Genomic DNA, 19,785 nt, shown 5'->3' on the forward strand with positions numbered 1-19,785 from the left:
AGTGATGTTTACCAAAAAATGACAAGCTAAACTAGTGAGTGCAGTAAACCGCTGTCTACACTCACTGGACACTTCATTAAGTACAGCTAACTTGTGTTTATGCTCATTGTCCATTAAACCAGGCCCATTAATGTACAGCTGCCCTTTGTAGTTGCAGTGGCAGATTGTAGTTGATCTGTTTCTCTGGATAATTTTTTAGCCCTTTTACTTTGTTCATCAATGATCTGGACCCCAACCAGGACCACCACAGAGCAGATATTACTATTTCCTACTATATGCAACTTAGTCCAGCTACAGAGAATGTACAATAGAACCCAGATAGAGGAACTAATGGCTGTTATTATTCACTTTTGCAGCAAAAATCCTTCTATGTGTAGTTTGTACACTGGGTTTGATTTACTCTGTTATATAGCTCTGTGTTTATAGAGAATCATTTGGACGCTACTGGTTCAGTCTGCAGAACTTCAGAACCGGCCAGACACTAGAACTCATATTAAAGGTTACATCTCGTCTTATTGAAATTGTGAGCTTATGCGAGGTGTGAGCTATGAAACAGTCCTGAACTCAGTACAGGTCCTTAAATCAGTTAACTTGAACCATCATGAGAAAGTTGGGCCGACTGTATTTTTAAAATTTCAATTAAAATTTAAAATTAAAATTAGTAAGTTGGATTTTGTGCAATACAGAATTACACTGTTCATTTAAAGGTAATTACTTCTTCATGACATTACATTACTCCACGCGATCCTTAGGGAGAAGCGGCTTAGAAAATGTGTGTGTGTGTGTACGTGTATGTGTGTGTGTGTGTGTGTGTGTGTGTGTCTGTGTGTGTGTGTGTGTGTGTGTGTGGTCTTTCAAAGTTTCAGCCTTGTGTTAGTATTTATCTTTTAACCTGCTTTAAAATGGCACTATTAAAAAACAGTTAGAAATGTCAATCAAGTAATTGTCTATTCTCCATATCATAGATCTTTATTGGTCTGTAATTCAGCACTGGATCCTAAATTAATGCTTTTCAGTGGACTCATTAGTGCCTTAAACTCTGGGCGTGATGATGGACAAACTCTATTCTAGGTGCTTTGGTTTCCAGCAGCAGATGAACTGTCCCATTGTCCTGTAGAGAGTTATGGCAATATTATGATCAATCTTTGGAAAATATTAGTCACTACAGTCAAAATGGCAAAACAGGAGGTCAGGGGGGATTTGCATGTCTGATTTCTACAGAGACTAATCATGAAGACAAACTAGTATTTTAAAAACTGGCAAGTTCAAATTAGCAGATTTTACCTTCATGGTATCATACCTAATATAGGCCTAACTGTGGGCAGTGAGATGGAAGTAAAAGGGAGGGAGCCGTTTTCCAGAATCCAAACCACCAGATATTTATTGCTGTCATGTCCAGACTCCACCAGTCAGCAGGAACAATAAGAATGAGAAGTAGTAGAAGAACATAAATCACATAAATATCTAGAACAACAACAAAATCACTGTAAATGCAGTGAATGTTTCACCGTTCATGTAAATTCGTGCAGCAAATAAGGAGGAAATATGAAAACACAGAATAGATCATCTGACTGACTCCTCCTTTTAAAAGCTCCTCCTCCTCTACACCTCCTCTATCTGATGAAGCAGATGAATGTCATCCTGTCTCCTGATCTTCATTCTGCTTTCACTCCACTCAGAGATGCCAATGAGGAGCTTTTAAACAGTGACTGTATGTGTTTGTTTCTTGCTGTGTGATTCTGAAAGGAGCTAAAACTCACTCAGTGGGTTGAAGGGCTACGGTGGCTGATTCTCCACTGAGCTGCTCTGATCATTACAGACGTCCTGAAAGAGAAAGTGGAGTTTGGACTGAAGGAGCAGCAACAGAGAAACAGCACAGCAGCAGTTGGAGGAAATGGCTGCTAGAAACCCTCTTTCAGAAGAACAGCTTTCATGTCCTGTGTGCTGTGACATCTTCAGGGATCCTGTTGTTCTGTCGTGCAGCCACAGTGTGTGTAAAACCTGCCTGCAGAAGTTCTGGGAAACTAAGGGGTCTCAAGAATGTCCAGTCTGTAGAAGAAGATCCTCAAAAGATCATCCTCCTTTTAACCTCGTACTGAAGAACCTTTGTGAGGCTTTTCTAGAGAGCAGGAGGCAGAGATCTTCAGCAGGGTCTGAGGGGCTCTGCATTTTGCACAATGAGAAACTCAAACTCTTCTGTCTGGATGATCAGCAGCCTGTTTGTGTGGTGTGTCAGACTTCAAAGAAACACAGAAATCACAAATTCTGTCCAGTAGATGAAGTTGTGACTGAGTTTAAGGTATGAAAATTGTTGCATTAATTTAAGAGTATCTTCATGTCTAAAATGTAACTCAAAAAATATTATAAATTCTTTCTGAGTTCAGGTCCTGATTAACCTGTTATGTGTGTTGAAGGTGAAGTCAGTCAGTGGGTGTGGTTTCAGCAAACCAGCAAAGAGCACAAGTGAAATATCAGTCATAAAAATGCTCTGTTGCTGAATTCAATATGACGGTCAATGTAAAATGTAACCTTAATTGTTTCTGTACAAAAATGAAATAAATCTCTTCTGATTTTCAGATTGAGAATAAAACTGCTTTTACTCTCTTATCTACTGCAGTCTGTAGGACAACTGTTACTAGATGGTAAATCAGATAGTAAGTAAAAGGTGGAGAATGCACTTATCTGAACTGTTGTTTGATTCTAGGATAAACTCAAGTCTGCTTTGGAGCCTCTACAGAAGAATCTGAGAGTCTTAGAGGAAGCTAAACGAGACTATGACCAAACAGCCGCCCACATTAAGGTGAAACATCATCTTGAACTGTGAAACATGTTGCTGAGGTCATGTTTCTGATGAGGGTCCACTTCTCCTGTAGGTGGTAAACGCTTGTAGATCATCTGTTAGAGTTTGTGTTTCCTAATCGTCTCTCATTCCAGACGCAGGCCCAGCACACAGAGAGGCAGATAAAGGAGGAGTTTGAGAAGCTTCACCAGTTTCTAAGAGATGAAGAAGCAGCAAGGATAGCTGCACTGAAGGAGGAAGAGGAGCAGAAGAGTCAGATGATGAGGAGGAAGATTGAGGAGATGAATGGAGAAATCTCAGCTCTTTCAGACACAATCAGGAACACAGAGAAGGAGATGGAGGCTGAGGATGTTCTGTTCTTACAGGTATGAACCTCTTTTTTCTGATTTAAACACAAAATCAGCTTCTTTCTCTTTGTACTTCTGAAGGAAGTGCTTCTCAAACCAACATTAGAAAAAAAAGGTGAGTTAAATGGTTTAGTATGAAAGGGGAGTATTAGTATGAAGATCTCTACAATCACAATGATCCACCGTGTGAGATTGTTAGTGTTGGGTACTGTGAGCATCTGATGCCTGTAAGGTAGACACTGACTAAACCAGGATAGCTGATGGGAAGAAGAGACAGATCTAAAAAGTTTTACTAGAGATGTAAGGAAGTTCTCTCAGGGTGACATGTTCACATGGAATCCACATGTATTTATTTAGACCTTTATAAAGAGAACTATCCATATAGATCCTGACAACTGAACAAACTTTTCAAAAACAGTAGCAACCAACATGCATAGCTTATCGGTTTTGATATACAGTGTTTGGACATTATTATACCTTCGCCAGTACTTCTGCCAACTATAGTCTGAGTCTTCACATAAACGAGAATTTACTCAAGTCCAAACCAACACTGCAGCACTCTTTACTATAAAGCATTTAAAAAGCATCCACTCCCTACAGGCACAACTTATGCCCAGCATAGTTCTCATGACTATTTCAGATCAGGCAGCTGAGATGCCGAGGAAAAACAATACAGCCCGTTTACTCAATTAGCAAGCATTCTCGGGCTAAAGCGTACTGCCATGGCCATGAAAAAATGATTATGGATCCTTTATATTTTACCTCGTATCACTTCTTGAGTAGAAGGACATATTTTCTTTAATATTTTGGCATAACCCTCTTAACTTTTGCCAAAGACTTTTAAGACCTGCTGATATTCTGTAAATTTGTTTTTAGGTTTAGAAATGGGTAGAAAATGACAGGTTGGTCAAAATTCAAAATACATGACACACTAGCGCTAAGGACCAGAAAGCTTGATAGCAGCAATTGCTGAGCAGTGATCAGTGGTGGAAACAAGTCATTAAGTTGCAAGTAGGTAAAGTCTTGACATTCAAGTCATAAGTGAAATCCACTGTCAGTACAGGCAAGTCCTAATTTGAGGCTAAGGTCCTAATCTTCAAGTCCTAAACAAGTCATAATGAATTCTTCAGCTGTTTTAGGGCCATTTTAACACTGAACACCAAAACTGATGGTAACAATACTAGAGTCTGTTAATGACAGCATGTTAGCAGTGTGTGGCTCAGTATTACTAATTATTATAAGTTTTTACACTTCAGAATAACAAAACACAAACTCCGTGGTACACAAATGACAGACATGATAGCTACACAAGGAGCAGTGCTACTACACATGAGGTTTCAAAGTGTTGTTGAAATGAATAATAAAAAAAATAAACTAGAGTTAATTAGTTTTATGTTAGAGAAACATAAACTTAGTCAGCACTAAAAGTAGCTCATTAAACTAAAATCAAACACTAGCTTGAAATGTATTTAGACAACAGACAACAAACCGAATGAGTTGAGCTGAGCATAATTTAGAGAAAAGACAGCAAACTGATGGTGAATCTATGAAGCTGAAGTTGACTTTTTATTTTCCAGCAGCTTCTTCTTTAAATTTTCCGTTCGGTTCCGGTGTGTAACTTCTGCACCATTTAAGGGGAAAAAACGTTCATATGAAAAGTCAGCAGCTGTGTAGAGTCCCGTCTGCAGTCAGACTCTCCACATTTCTTCAGCTTTGGGTCTTAAGTTGTTCTCGAGTCTTCCCAAGTCATGTGCTTCAAATCCAAGTCAAACTTCAAGTCACTGGTAATCAAGACAAAGTCAAGCTACAAGTCTATCTTGATTTTGTCGAGTCGAGTCTCAAGTCACCAAATTGTGTTTCCAGTCAGAATCGAGTCCAAATCCTGTGTCTCGAGTTTACATCTCTGGTGATTGGAAGACTGAGATGAAGTCTTAGGCTGAATTTAACTGCAGTTCAGAACAAGTGAAGGTTAACTGAGTAACAATTGAAACTCCAGGTAAATTCCTTTTAACCTGCAAGCTCAGAAGGAAACTACAGAGTTAATGACACAAACCAAAGTCCTTATAGGAAAGTCTGTTCACTCAACAGCCACTTTACACGTCCCTGAGCAGGTATTTCCCATCATACCAGACCAGACTCCTCTCTCTCTGAATGAGGAGAGATTACAAAACCGAAACTCAAAGCCACGTCAACATTTCACAGTATATTTACATCACTGATAAATTCCTGCAGTGTCTCAAATTCTTGTGTCAATGTTCATAAATAACATGACAGAACAGATTCAGTTTGTGTTCTTTCCCATTTTAAGACTTTTAGGAGTGACTTTGTGTTTAATACAGTTTGGTGTCATATTTTAGTGTCTGCATAATCAGGGTAGTTAAAGCTGTGGAGGAGGTGGCAGCTGCGCCCAGTTGTCAGCCTGTAGATCCGCCCTGATGGTTCTATATTGACATTTTATAAATTAGAAAAAAAGAAATGAGCAGATCTTCTGACTCTGTGTCTGATCATCAGTGGAGCTTCTCCTGGATCCTCTGAACGTTCCGCCTCTGCCGCCTCATTATCCACAAACCTGCTGCTTGTTGTTAGTTTGGCTCTGGTTCTCTTGTTGGTGGTTCTCCTGTAATTCTTAGCCGTGTTTCCAAGTGAGCCTCATTAGATCTTCACCTGCGTCTGTTTGTTGACGACTGGTTGATGGATTTGTTTGCATTTTGCTCATCTGTCTAGTTTGTGGTCCCTGCCTCTCAAAATCCATCCAGTCAAACTCCTTTATCAACATCTGACTGATTAGATTTATTAATAAATAACAAACATACTGAGTTTTATTAAGTAGTTATTTAGAAGGTAAAGTTTTATTGAGATGAAATGCTGGATAATGTCACTAACTTGGCTGTTTGCTGGTGTTTGTGTGTTTCATCTGAAAAACTCCTGAAAAGTCTCTTCACTTTTAACTACAATGTTCTTTTTGTTTCCCTCTCAGAACTTCAAGTCCACAGAGAAACAGTGAGTAAATGTCAGACCACACATTTTATCTAATGCTACAGTAATTATTACATTTAAATCTACAGTATATTGTGTTTATTGTAAATATGAATGTATTCTAATGAAATGAGGGGGAATAAGGACTGTGTGTTAATGTTGTAGTGATGAGAACAGAAGCAGAAATATTTATTTAACAGAAACTACAGAATTATTGACTCTCCAGACAATAAATGTGATGAAATATTGATATTTAGTGAAATAAATGACAGGCTGTAAAGTTTCTACAGTGATATATTTCACACAGTCTTCTGTTCTCAGAGCTCAGCTCACACCAAAGGATCCAGAGAAGACATCAGGAGCTCTGATCAATGTTGGGAAGCACCTTTCCAACCTGAAGTTCAGAGTGTGGGAGAACATGCAGGAGGTTCTCCAGTACAGTAAGTTCTGTTTCTCTTAGGGTTGATCTCTCACACACAGCCTGCTTCTGCACTAATGACACACTGTTTATAAACTATTAGTAACATGTTATCATGTTCTCTTTATTCAGGGGGTATAAAGGAGACTGAAACTGTACTTAAGTGAAAGTATGAATACTGTACTGTGCAGAAATCTCACTCAGATCAAACGGGAAGTGTGGAGATAAAATAAACTCCAGTTAAAGAAGAAGAATCAGATTTTAATCCAATTGATTAAAAAATTAAATAAAATTTTTATGTCTTTTTTAATTCTGTCAAATTCTTTTTCCATGTAAGTTTCATTTATGAGAAATAATTTCTCTCATTGTAATTGTGTTACTGATCCAAGTAAACACTAAAAATATTATGTGTAAATTTAAGCTGAGCAGAATTTTAAACTCTTGAAACATCAATTTCATTAATTTATTAAAAATATGATCAAGATAGAATTTTATCATTTATAGTAAAACTTTATAATTTTCAAAAAGACAGTAATACAAATGTTTTATATTCTTTGTAACAATGTTAATCAGTAAAATGAAACAATAATAATAAAGTCACTCAAAAAACAGTTTGACTTTCAAAAGACAAATAATCCAATAAAGACCAAAACACAAACGAATCAAATTAAAATGAACAGTGTTTAAAAATGTATTTGTGCTTTTTCACTTTTTAGTATATTTTTTAATTCAAAATAAAATAATACAATATTTTTATATTTTATATATTTCCGGTGGAAATTGGACTACTGTAGGTCGAAGATCATCAAAGAGGAGAGGAGGAAGGCTGGTTAGAAGGCAGTGAGAGAGAAGGAAAGGCAGAAGTGTGGAGGTTCGAGTAGGGACTCTGAACATAGGGACAATGAGGGGAAAGGCAGAGAGCTTGCAGACATGATTGAGAGAAGGAAGGTAGATAATCTGTGTGTCCAGGAGACCAGATGGAAAGAAAGCAAGGCCAAGAACATTGGAGGTGGATTCAAACTGTTCTATCATGGTGTAGAGAGGAAGAGAAATGGAGTAGCTTGGGACAAGTGTTGGGACAAGTGTCTTGGGAAAAGTGTTCTGGATGTAAAGAGAGTGTCAGACAGGATCATGAACCTGAAGTTGGAGGTTGATGGAGTAATTTTGAATGTGGTCAGTTCATATGCACCACAGGTTGGTTGTCAGTTAGAGGAGAAAGAGGAATTTTGGAGTAAGATGGATGAAGTGGTAGATGGTGTTCCTAGAGAGGAGAGATTAGTGATTGGTGCAGAATTCAGTGGACATGTTGGTGAAGGGAACAGAGGGGATGAAGAGGTGCTGGGTGTGTATGGTGTGAAAGACAGAAATGCTGAAGGTCACATGGTTGTAGATTTTGCAAAGAGAATGGAAATGGCTGTGGTGAACACGTATTTTCAGAAGAGGGAAGAACACAGGGTGACATACAAGAGTGGAGGGAGGTGCACACAGGTGGATTATATCCTTAGCAGAAGATGCCACCTGCCCTGCGATGGACTGGCGACCTGTCCAGGGTGTATCCTGCCTTCCGCCCGAAGACTGCTGGGATAGGCTCCAGCATCCCCCGCGACCCTGACGGAGAAGCGGCTTAGAAAATGGATGGATGGATGGATGGAGATGCCACCTAAAGGAGATTGGAGATTGTAAAGTGGTGCCAGGGGAAAGTGTAGCAAGGCAGCATAGGGTGGTTGTCTGTAGAATGAGATTAGAAACAAAGAAGAGGAAGAGAGTGAAGACAGAGCCAAAGATTAGATGGTGGAAGCTGAAGGAGGAGGATGGTTGCAAGCAGTTCAGGGAAAAATTGCAACAGACCCTTGGGGGCAGTGAGGAGCTACCTGAGGACTGATAAACTACAGCTAAGGTGGTGAGAGAAACTGGCAAGAATGTGTTGGGTGTTTCGTCTGGTCAGAGGAAAGAAGACAAGGAAAGTTGGAATGAGGAAGTCCAGGAGAGTTTTCAGAAGAGGAAAGCAGCTAAGAAAAAGTGGGATAACCAGAGAGATGAAGGAAGTAGGCAGGAGTACTGTGAGGCTAGTCGCATAGCAAAAAGAATGGTGGCAAAGGCAAAGGATCAGGCCTATGATGAGCTGTATGAGAGGCTGGACAGTAAAGAAGGAGTAAAGGACTTGTATCGTTTGGCTAAACAGAGACATAGAGCTGGAAAGGATGTACAGCAGGTTAGGCTGATAAAGGATAGAGAGGGAAATGTACTAGTGAGTGAACAGAGAGTGTTGAGTGGATGGATGGAGTACTTTGAAGAACTAATGAATGAGGAAAACGAGAGAGAGGAGAACAACGGGGGGAGAGATAGTGGATCAGGAAGTGCAGAGATTTAGGAAGGTGGAAGTGAGGGCAGCTTTAAAAAGGATGAAGAATGGAAAGGCAGTTGGTCCAGATGACATACCTGTGGAGGTATGGAGATGTTTAGGAGAGAATGCAGTGGACTTATTAACCAGGTTGTTTAACAAAATCCTGGAGAGTGAGAGGATGCCTGATGAGTGGAGAAGCAGTATACTGGTCCCCATTTTTAAGAGCAAGGGTGATGTGCAGAGCTGCAGTAACTACAGTGGTATAAAGTTGATGTGCCACACCATGAAGGTATGGGAAAGAGGTGTTGAAGCAAGGCTAAGGCGAGAGGTTCAGATCAGTGAGCAGCAGTTTGGTTTCATGCCCAGAAACAGTACCACAGATGCACTTTTTGCATTGAGAGTGTTGGTAGAGAAGTACAGAGAAGGTCAGAAGGAGCTGCATTGTGTCTGTGTGGATCTAGAGAAAGCATATGATAGGGTGCCAAGACAGGAACTGTGGTACTGTATGAGGAAATCAGGTGTAGCTGAAAAGTATGTTAGGGTGGTGCAGGACATGTATGAGGACAGTGAGACAGTGGTGAGGTGTGCAGTTGGAGTGACAAATGGTTTGAAGGTGAAGGTGGGGTTACATCAGCGATCAGCTTTGAGCCCCTTCTTGTTTGCAATGGTGATGGACAGGTTGACAGATGAGGTCAGGCAGGAGGCTCCATGGACCATGATGTTTGCAGATGACATTGTAATCTATGGTGAGAGTAGAGAGCAGGTGGAAGAGAATCTGGAGAGGTTTAGGTTTGCACTGGAGAGGAGAGGAATGAAGGTCAGTAGAGACAAGACGGAATACATGTGTGTGAATGAGAGGGAGGCAGGTGGAAAGGTGAAGATGCAAGGAGTAGAGGTCGTAAAGGTGGATGACTTCAAATATCTTGGGTCAACCATCCAGAGCAATGGACAGTGTAGAAAAGAGGTGAAGAAGAGGGTGCAGGCAGGATGGAGTGGGTGGAGACGGGTGTCAGGGCTGATGTGTGACAGAAGGATAGCAGCAAGAATGAAAGAGAAGGTTTACAAGACAGTAGTGCGTCCTGCTATGATGTATGGTTTGGAGACTGTGGCTCTGTCTAAAAGACAGGAGGCTGAGCTGGAGGTGGCGGAGATTTTCGTTGGGAGTGACAAGGATGGGCAAGATTAGAAATGAGCAGATCAGAGGGACAGTGAAGGTGGAGCAGTTTGGAGATAAAGCCAGAGAGGCAGGTTGAGATGGTTTGGACATGTGTTGAGGAGGAATAGTGGATATATTGGGCAAAGAATGTTGGAGATGGAGCTGCCGGGTAGAAGGAGAAGAGGTAGACCTCAGAGAAGGTTTATGGACATAGTTAAGGTGGACAGGGAGATGGTTGGTGTGAAAGTAGAGGAGGCAATGTATAGGGCAAGATGGAGGCAGATGATAAGAAGATTAAATCTGATTCAATAATGTATTTAGGTCAGTATTCTAAAGGGGTCTCTACAGCATGTCTGGGGGTCTTCTTACTCCAAACAAGTTTATATTTTCACTTCATATTCAATTTTATTTTTTCTTCTCAAAACCAAATGAAGTGTTTTCTGCACAGCAGCCCAGAACAATAAATATTAAACTGATGTTATATAGATTACAGTGATGATACAGTAGATAATAGATATGATATCATCTCATCATTAACTGGATCACAGACGTTCAGGAAATGTGTGGAGATCAGATTTTGATCATTTGATGGAGAGGGAAAATGGACTGTTTTATAATTTATAATAATAATTTATTGTAATAATTAATAAAAAATAAAACGCATCACGAAATGATCTGAAAGTCTGTGAGAGTGAAGATGTTGATGGACGTTCAGCTCTGTGAGTGAATCCCTACAGAAAAATGCTGCACTCAGATCAGTCACTGGACTGTAATGACCACTCACTACTGAACATGCACTTTAGTGCTGCTCTGAACTGAACATCAACATTTAGTCCAGGATTAAAGTTGATCTGAGTTCTGGAATCTACCTCTAAAGCTGTTTCACTCACAGTAAAGAAAACAGTCTGTAGAGGTGAAACATTTACAGAAACGAGAGAAAAACATGATGTTTCATTGTGTTCTCTCTCCTCAGCCCCTGTTACTCTGGACCCCAACACTGCACATCCAGACCTCCACCTGTCTGATGATCTCACTGCTGTAGAAAAGAGGAAACAGAGTTCATCACTTCCTGATAATCCAGAGAGATTTGATGAGTGGTGGTGTGTTCTGGGTTCTGAGGGTTTTAACTCAGGGATTCACTGCTGGGACGTCCAGGTTGGAGACAGTGATAACTGGTCACTGGGTGTGATCACAGAGTCTGTAACAAGAAAAGGAAACTCTGTCAGGGGTTCAGTGTGGAGGCTGAACTACGATAAAAGCATTAATGAAATCTTGATTTTCTGTCCAGGACAGGCAGTTCACTCCTTCACACCTAAAGAGAAGCCGCAGAGGGTCAGAGTGCAGCTGGACTGGGACAGGGGGAAAGTGACCTTCACTGAACTTCTAACCAACACACACCTGCACACTATAACACACACTTTCACTCAGAGAGTTTTACCGTTTTTCTATAATTATTCTGTTCATCCTCTGAGGATCTTACCAGTGAAGAAATCAGTAACAGTGGAGCAGCACAGTTAAAGCTGAAGCTGCTTAGAATGATCATTTATAAGGTAGTGAGTGTCTGAATTATGATCATAAGAATATGTCACTGCATGTACAGTGGTGTGAAAAAGTGTTTGCCCCCTTCCTCATTTCCTGATTTTTTGCATGTTTGTCACACTTAAGTGTTTCGGAACATCAAACCAATTTAAACAATAGTCAAGGACAACACAAGTAAACACAAAATGCAACTTGTAAATGAAGGTGTTTATTATTAAAGGAGAAAAAAAATCCAAACCATCATGGCCCTGTGTGAAAAAGTGATTGCCCCCCTCGTTAAAACATACTATAACTGTGGTTTTTAACACCTGAGTTCAGTTTCTCTAGCCACACCCAGGCCTGATTATTGCCACACCTGTTCTCAATCAAGACATCACTTAAATAGGAGCTGCCTGACACAGTAAAGTCCATCAAAAGATCCTTAAAAGCTACACATCATGCCGAGATCCAAAGAAATTCAGGAACAATTGAGAAAGAAAGTAATTGAGATCTATCAGTCTGGAAAGGGTTATAAAGCCATTTCCAAAGCTTTGGGAATCCAGCGAACCACAGTGAGAGCCATTATCCACAAATGGCGAAGACATGGAACAGTGGTGAACCTTCCCAGGAGTGGCCGGCCGCCCAAAATTACCCCAAGAGCGCAGCGACGACTCATCCAAGAGGTCACAAAAGACCCCACAACAACGTCCAAAGAACTGCAGGCCTCACTTGCCTCAGTTAAGGTCAGCGTTCATGCCTCCACCATCAGAAAAAGACTGGGCAAAAATGGCCTGCATGGCAGAGTTCCAAGAAGAAAACCACTGCTGAGCAAAAAGAACATTAAAGCTCATCTCAATTTTTCCAAAACACATCTTGATGATCCCCAACACTTTTGGGAAAACATTCTGTGGACTGATGAGACAAAAGTGGAACTCTTTGGAAGGTGTGTGTCCCATTACATCTGGCGTAAAAGGTACACTGCATTTCAGAAAAAGAACATTATACCAACAGTAAAATATGGTGGTGGTAGTGTGATGGTCTGGGGCTGTTTTGCTGCGTCAGGACCTGGAAGACTTGCTGTGATAAATGGAACTATGAATTCTGCTGTCTACCAAAAGATCCTGAAGGAGAATGTCCGACCATCTGTTCGTGAACTCAAGCTGAAACGAACTTGGGTTCTGCAGCAGGACAATGATCCTAAACACACCAGCAAGTCCACCACTGAATGGCTGAAGAAAAACAAAATGAAGACTTTGGAGTGGCCTAGCCAAAGTCCTGACCTGAATCCTATTGAGATGTTGTGGTATGACCTTAAAAAGGCCGTTCATGCTCGAAAACCCTCTAATGTAACTGAATTAGAACAATTCTGCAAAGATGAGTGGGCCAAAATTCCTCCAGAACGCTGTAAAAGACTCATTGCAAGTTATCGCAAACGCTTGGTTGCAGTTGTTGCTGCTAAGGGTGGCCCAACCAGTTATTAGGTTTAGGGGGCAATCACTTTTTCACACAGGGCCATGATGGTTTGGATTTTTTTCCTCCTTTAATAATAAACACCTTCATTTACAAATTGCATTTTGTGTTTACTTGTGTTGTCCTTGACTATTGTTTAAATTGGTTTGATGTTCCGAAACACTTAAGTGTGACAAACATGCAAAAAAACAGGAAATGAGGAAGGGGGCAAACACTTTTTCACACCACTGTATATTTTAAATAATGTGTTTGTACCGCTCCATCCTGACATGTCTGAGTGAGATAAAATGCTGGTTTGAAGTGTCACAGAGTGGCTCCTGATATCATGACAGCATTAGAAACGTTCTCTGAGTGAGATTTCACTCGTTTTCAGTGTAGATTTTATTTCTCCATCATCCTGCATTTTTCTCCATCATCAGATCTTTAAAGCTCTGCTGTGGTTCAGAGATTCATAGTAAAAAACCGCCAGTCAGACTTTTGTGGGGTTTGCGCGTGAGAAGAGTCGCTTTTTGATGAAGGGTGTCAGTCCAGCAAGGTGACCAGTTATGAGCAGCTCCGTGAAGTCGTTCTGTTGGAAGATCTTCTGAATTCGTTACCGGAGAAGGTTGTGGTTCATCTGAATGAACGGAGAGCTGCTGCTGTGACTCAGGCTGCAGGGCGTGCGGACGAATTCGTGTTGACGCACAAGAGCACTTTCGCTTGGTCTTTGCGTCGGGAAACATCTCACACAGAGAAATGTTCGAGGAGTATGAGAAGATCTAAACCACTGACCCCAAATGAGAACCGGGGAAGCTTTTATTGCCATGAATTCGGCTCTTACTGCTGTTTGTCCGGCCTTAAAGCGGAGAAATCGATCTAAGGGGCGGGCACCAAAAGGAGCTGTGTTTGATGAAGCTGATAGAAGTGGAAGATGAGTGGAAGAGGCAAGACCGGTGGTTTTGGTGTTTTCCTTTTTCTGATTTAAATCAGTGCCTTGCGGCTCTGAACTTGATTTCCTTGCCAATTTCTGCCCCAAGTTTAAAGTGAACTTTGAAATCTGTCAAAACTTCGACGTTTAAGAAGCTATGTCCATTAGGGGTGCGTCCCCGCCAGTGGTGGGGAGGCATTGGGCTTAGTTACGTTATGTGGCCCTTGGAGAAGCTCCAAATCGTTCAGAAGTGGGGTCTCAGCTGTTGAGGAGCCAATGGATTAATGCACAAGATATCTACTCATTTATAGCGCTTCCAAATCGCAAAGACTTTGAAATCATCTTGTTTCAGGAAGGAGCCTTGAAGAGTTTTACTCAAATATTTGATGCTAGTGTTGGATATGGCTTCTGGAAGAACTAGAAGCTGGACACCTCTGCTCCGCAAGATGTTAGATTCGTCTATGTTAAGTTCTGGACAGGCAAGGTGGCGGATGCTGATGTTGAGCAGTACCTACGCAGGTACTGTGAGATTCTACAGCCTGTGTTTAAACATCTGGGTCAGTTTGGACTGTGGTAAAGAGTCCGCCGTTATAAAGTGAAGTTACGTCATGACCCCGATGGCAATCTCTATCAGATCCCAAATTCAATCTCGCTGGGTCGTATAACGGCAGGATCTCATACCCTGGTCAGGTACAGAGGTGCTACATTTGAGGTTCCCAAGACCATCAAGTGAAAGACTGTGAGACCTTGAAGTGTTGGCGGTGCGGGGAGTTTGGGCATAGAGGTAAGGAGTGTAAAAATACAGAAATCTGTAATTTGTGCCAGGAACAAGGCCACACTTACTGTAAATGCCCAAGCTCCTATAGCAATAAAGCACGTGGACCGACACCGATGCCATCTACTGACGTCAACATGGCTCAAAATGGAAAACATCAGAGCACGCCATCTCAAACCAGTGAGGACATCCAGGAAGCCCAGATCAGCAATGAGGGTCCAGCTCAGATCAACAATGGAGAAGAGGCAAAGTCTACAAGTTCCATCAGCGACAGCTCTGACACCAGCTCCTTTGGCAGTAATGATTCCAGTTCAGAAGATTCAGATTCCAGTGAGGGAATTCTTCCTCCTTCAGGACATCAGAAAGAGTCACCTGGCCAAGGAGACACCGGAGCAGTGATGATGTCTGGACGGCAGTTACCGGAGAACGAAGGTGACGCTGTTCTTTTCACTCCTGACAGTTGATAGTCTGCAAGCTGGAAGTCTCCCTCCCACACAGTCTAGCACTGCCATTCTGAGTGTGGCTAAGAAGCGCAGACAAAGAGCGACTTCGTCGAGTTCCAGTGTTCAGAAAGAAATGAAGGAGTAAGAACTTTTAAGAACTCTGTTTATGATTAAGGTACCTTTTTTTGGTTGCTGTTGTTTTCCTTTGGTTTTTCTTTAAATGTCTCTTAATATTATATCTATAAATGTTAGAGGAATACGTACAGAAAGATGTAGAAAGATGAAAATAGAAAGTCGAAACAACAAAAAATGCGATACTATATGTGCACAAGAGCTGAGGCTGAAGGATAGTAATGACATTAATAATGTTAAGGGAATGTGGTCTGGTGGTCCTGCCGTATTATCTGTGGGTGAGGATGGTGCTGACGGGGTGGGAATCTTCTTCAAACAGGATGCTGAGATCATTAAAAGCAGAGAAATTGTTCCTGGCAGGTTATTGCTTGTAGATTGTTTGTACAGGAATATAAAGCTAAGAATTGTTAATGTATATACACCCCCTGACAGAGCTGGCACGATGAGGTCATTTTATAAACTATATGAGATACTTTGTGTGGGATTTGGGGTAAATATTGTGTGGTGATTTTAATGTTATAACTGCAGAAAATGATAGAATATAAACTAAACATGTACCTCTATCTAGAGATGGACAGCTTCTTAAAAGAATGTGTGACACGAGATTAAAAGGATTACAGATCTGAAGATTTTAACGAGTTCAGGGATTGACATGTGGTTAGTTTTTAAGAAACAAATTCAGTCGGTTCTTAAATATAAGTGCAAAGAATTGAATAAAGCAAGAAATGAATACTATAATACTTTAATGCTAGAACTTGTGGAATTACAAAGCAAACGGCGTCGGAATGCAGAGGATGAAGATAAATTATGTAGAATTAAATCAGAATTATCAAAGATAAATGATGAAACCTTTTTAAATGTACAGCTTCAAGCAGCTTTAAATACTGACTTTACGGGAAATGCACACAATGTTATTAAAATGTAATGAAAAGAGGGAGAATAAAGGAATTAGAGGAATTAGGGATGATCATGGTAATATTATTGATAATGAAAAAGAAAAGAGAGCTTATTAGGACTAAATGTCAAGAGGCTTATAAGAAATTACCAGTTGAGGAGGAGAAAATCACACAGGTTTTATCCTCTTGTCAAAAATGAAGTGGAGTAGATTTATGTAATTGAACTAAAAGTATAGAAAAGAAGGAGATTTTTAGGGCAATCGAAAGTCTAAATGACGGGAAATCTCCGGGGCCAGATGGGCTGCCGGCTGAGGTCTATAAAGTTGGCTCGTCTGAAATAAGTGACCTACTGATGGATTATTTTGAGAAGGGGATGTTAAATGAGAGCTTTTATCAGGCTGTAGTGTCGCTGATTTATAAAAAGGGAGATCAGTTTAATTTAGACAATTGGAGACAGATAAGTGTGATGAATATAGACTATAAGATTTCAGCTAAAGTCTTAATGAACCTAATGAGTGACTTCTTGAATAGAATCATTGAATTTGAGCAAACGTGTGCAATAAAGGGTCGTTTTATGATTGATAATTTATGCATAGTTAGGGATCTTATTGCAGATGAGCAAACAGAGGACTTCTGTTTAATCAGTCTGGACCAGAGGAAGGCTTTTGATTTCATTTGGAGGGAGTACTTGTGGGGAGTGATGGAGTGCTATGGGTTCCCTTTAAAATTCATAGATATGCTGAAAGTCTTGTATAAGAAATCAATAGTTCAGATGAGTGTAAATGGAGTTTTAACAGAGAAGTTTGAGATTCACAGAGGGGTTAAACAGGGATGCCCTTTCAGTGCTGCACTCTGTATCATGGCTGTAAGTCCTCTTTTGAATAAAATCAAGCAGGACCCTCGTATTTCTGGGGTGACTAATAAATTAGGTAAACAGGTCAAATCATCGGATTCAAATCATTAAAACTTTTGTTTTGTCTAAATTGTTGTTCCTGGCCACAGTTTTCCCTCCTAATGAAAAACGCATCATGAGGCTAAATAAAATGTGTGTGCGGTGTATTTGGGGTACTTCAAGGGAAGTCACTAAAAGGGAAATTTTATATAAATCTAAAAATTTAGGGGGTCTTGGTGCAATGGACATTGGACTAAAACTCAAAATAGCTTATTGTAAAATAGTTGCACAGGCAATAAAGAGAGGTGCAGTGTGGGTGGGGAACACTAGAAGTTGGTGGAAAAAGAAAGGAAAGGCAAGAAAAAATGTTCCATGTTACAAATTAATATATGGAGATGTTATTTTTAAATATGTAAAGCTTCAGATCGACTGGTGTAATTTTCATAGTAAAAAGATCTATAACATTATAAGCGAACACATTCATGGAGGTCTTTATCCACACAAACACCTCAGTGAAGCAGAGAGTAAGATGTGCATCAGAAACATTGAGTCCAGGCAGATCTCGGAGAACATGAGGGACACAGCATGGCTGATCAGTGTGGGGAGATTGGCTGTGCCATGTGTCGTTAAGTGGAGCTGCTATGTCACCACGACAATGTGCCCGTCGGCTGACTGTGAGGAAGATGAGACTATTGAACACCTGTTACTTCACTGTGATCGATCTGTGGTTGTGTGGGAAAGACTAAAAGCTCTCGGTGTTAAGTTTGATATAAATGTTAAGTCTATAATGTTTGGTAATTTTCAGGAAAGTTTGTCAAAGAATGTCAAGGATTTTTATTGATGAAAATAAATAAATACATTAATTACTAAACAACCAAAAATGGTGTTGATTGACCCCTTATTAATTTACATGATATAATTGTATATAAAAATTATATTTCTGCATAAATACATCCTAAAACATCAGATTTTTTTCTAAAATATCATAAACCAGAAGTCTTGAAAGTAGATAAAGAGAATCCATCCATCCATCCATCTTACACCATGGACAGTTCGTCAGTCCATCATATGGCCAACATTCACTCACGCACTCACGCCTATAGGCAGTTTAGAGTGATCGATCAACCTAACATGCATGTGTTTGGACTGTGGGAGGAAACCGGAGTACCCGGAGGAAACCCACTCAAGCACGGGGAGAACATGCACACTCCACACAGAACGACCCGGACCGGGAATCCAACCCGGATCGTCTCGCTGTGAGGAGACACTGCTAACCACTACACCACCGTGCCGCAGACACTGGAAAATTTCCCTTAATTAAGTGAACGACCTAGTATAATATTTTGTCTTGTTGGTTTAATTGGGTTCTCTTTATCTACTTTTAGGACTCAAACAACATGTATTGCCTCTTTATGCAGAAACATGTAAAATTCTGAAAGGGTTGACAAGTTTAGCTTTATAGCACATCACTACTGCAGTATTTAAGACAGGGGTGGGCAAACTTTTTGGCTCAGGGCCAGGGGCCACATTGACTTTTAAACTTTGACAGACAGGCCGGGCCAGCTCCAGGTGCATATATGTCAAACATAAACATATAAAAGGCATAACAGTGTTAAAACTTAGTCACTTTTAGTGGGAACAGTGTTACTGATCCCCCTTTTTTGCCAGTGCATGGAAGTCTGGTGTTTTGTTGTGGCAATTCTCAGAACAGATCTGAGGTGTTCATCACTCAGCTGGGATCTGTGGGGGGCTTTGTTGGTGTTCATCACACTAAAAGTCTGTTCACACACACATGTAGAGCCAAACACCACCAACATCCTCTGTGCCATCTTCCGGATGTTTGGAAATGTGTCTGTGCTTAATGAAGCATAAAACTCATCCAGTTTAAGAGAGTTGAACTTCTCCTTTAAGACGGTGTCACACTGAAGATCAATAAGTTCCAACTCCAACTCCTGTGGTGCCGTTTAAGGGTCCTGTGTGAACGGACAAGACACTAAAATCAGAGAACCGACGGCAGAATTCTCCCTGCAGGTCGTCCAGTGGTTTTGTGTGTTCTTTCACATGTTGAGGGGCCTCTTTCAGCGTAGCCAGCGGGGGGACATGAGTGAATGACTTGTTTGACATTTGCTTTGAGAAAAGAGCTAGCTTGGTTTTGAAGGCTCTCACGTTTGTGTACATTTCATGCACGAACTGGTCTTTTCCTTGTAGCTTCATGTTCAGCTCATTCATGTGCGTCAGGATGTCCACAGCAAAAGCTAAATTACAAAGCCAGTCTGTGTCACTCAGCTCAGGAAAATCGTCACCTTTCTCAAGTAGCTCCAAAAATGAGATAATCTCCTGTTTGAGCTCCCACACTCGACACGCTTTCCCCAAACTGGACCAGCGGACATTGGAGTGGTAAAGCAAGTCCTGGTGATCAGCATCAGTTTCTTCAAGAAACTTAATAAACTGCCGATGCTGAAGCCCCTCGCTCCAATATAGTTAACGACTGTTACAACTGGCTTCACTACGTGGTTAAGCTGCAATACGGATTCACACAGTGCTTCCTGGTGGATTATGCAGTGTAGGAAAATCACCTCTTGCTCCGGGTTGTCCTCCTTCACCCCGTCCTGGATTCTTTTGAGCAGCCCGACGTTTCTTCCCGTCAGATTTGGCGATCCATCTGTGGCAGCTTTGGCGAGCGCTCTCCAAGGTAGCTTGTGCCTCTCCAT

At 40.9% G+C, this 19,785-nt stretch overlaps 1 protein-coding gene and 1 pseudogene across 1 annotated transcript; one reads left to right on the forward strand and one right to left on the reverse strand.

Moving 5' to 3' along the window:
• Positions 1 to 1,873: 1,873 nt before the first annotated feature.
• LOC108415413 (nuclear factor 7, brain-like) lies at positions 1,874 to 11,655 on the forward strand. The gene is made up of 6 exons (XM_037541585.1): positions 1,874 to 2,299; positions 2,705 to 2,800; positions 2,935 to 3,165; positions 6,125 to 6,147; positions 6,445 to 6,563; positions 11,015 to 11,655. Exons 1-6 carry the CDS (start codon positions 1,895 to 1,897, stop codon positions 11,557 to 11,559), a joined length of 1,419 nt encoding a protein of 472 aa, XP_037397482.1. The 5' UTR covers positions 1,874 to 1,894; the 3' UTR covers positions 11,560 to 11,655.
• Positions 11,656 to 19,003: 7,348 nt separating this feature from the next.
• On the reverse strand, positions 19,004 to 19,785 carry LOC108417263 (annotated as a pseudogene).

Source organism: Pygocentrus nattereri, chromosome 9 (genome assembly GCF_015220715.1).
Source record: "Pygocentrus nattereri isolate fPygNat1 chromosome 9, fPygNat1.pri, whole genome shotgun sequence".
Lineage (NCBI taxonomy): Eukaryota > Metazoa > Chordata > Actinopteri > Characiformes > Serrasalmidae > Pygocentrus > Pygocentrus nattereri.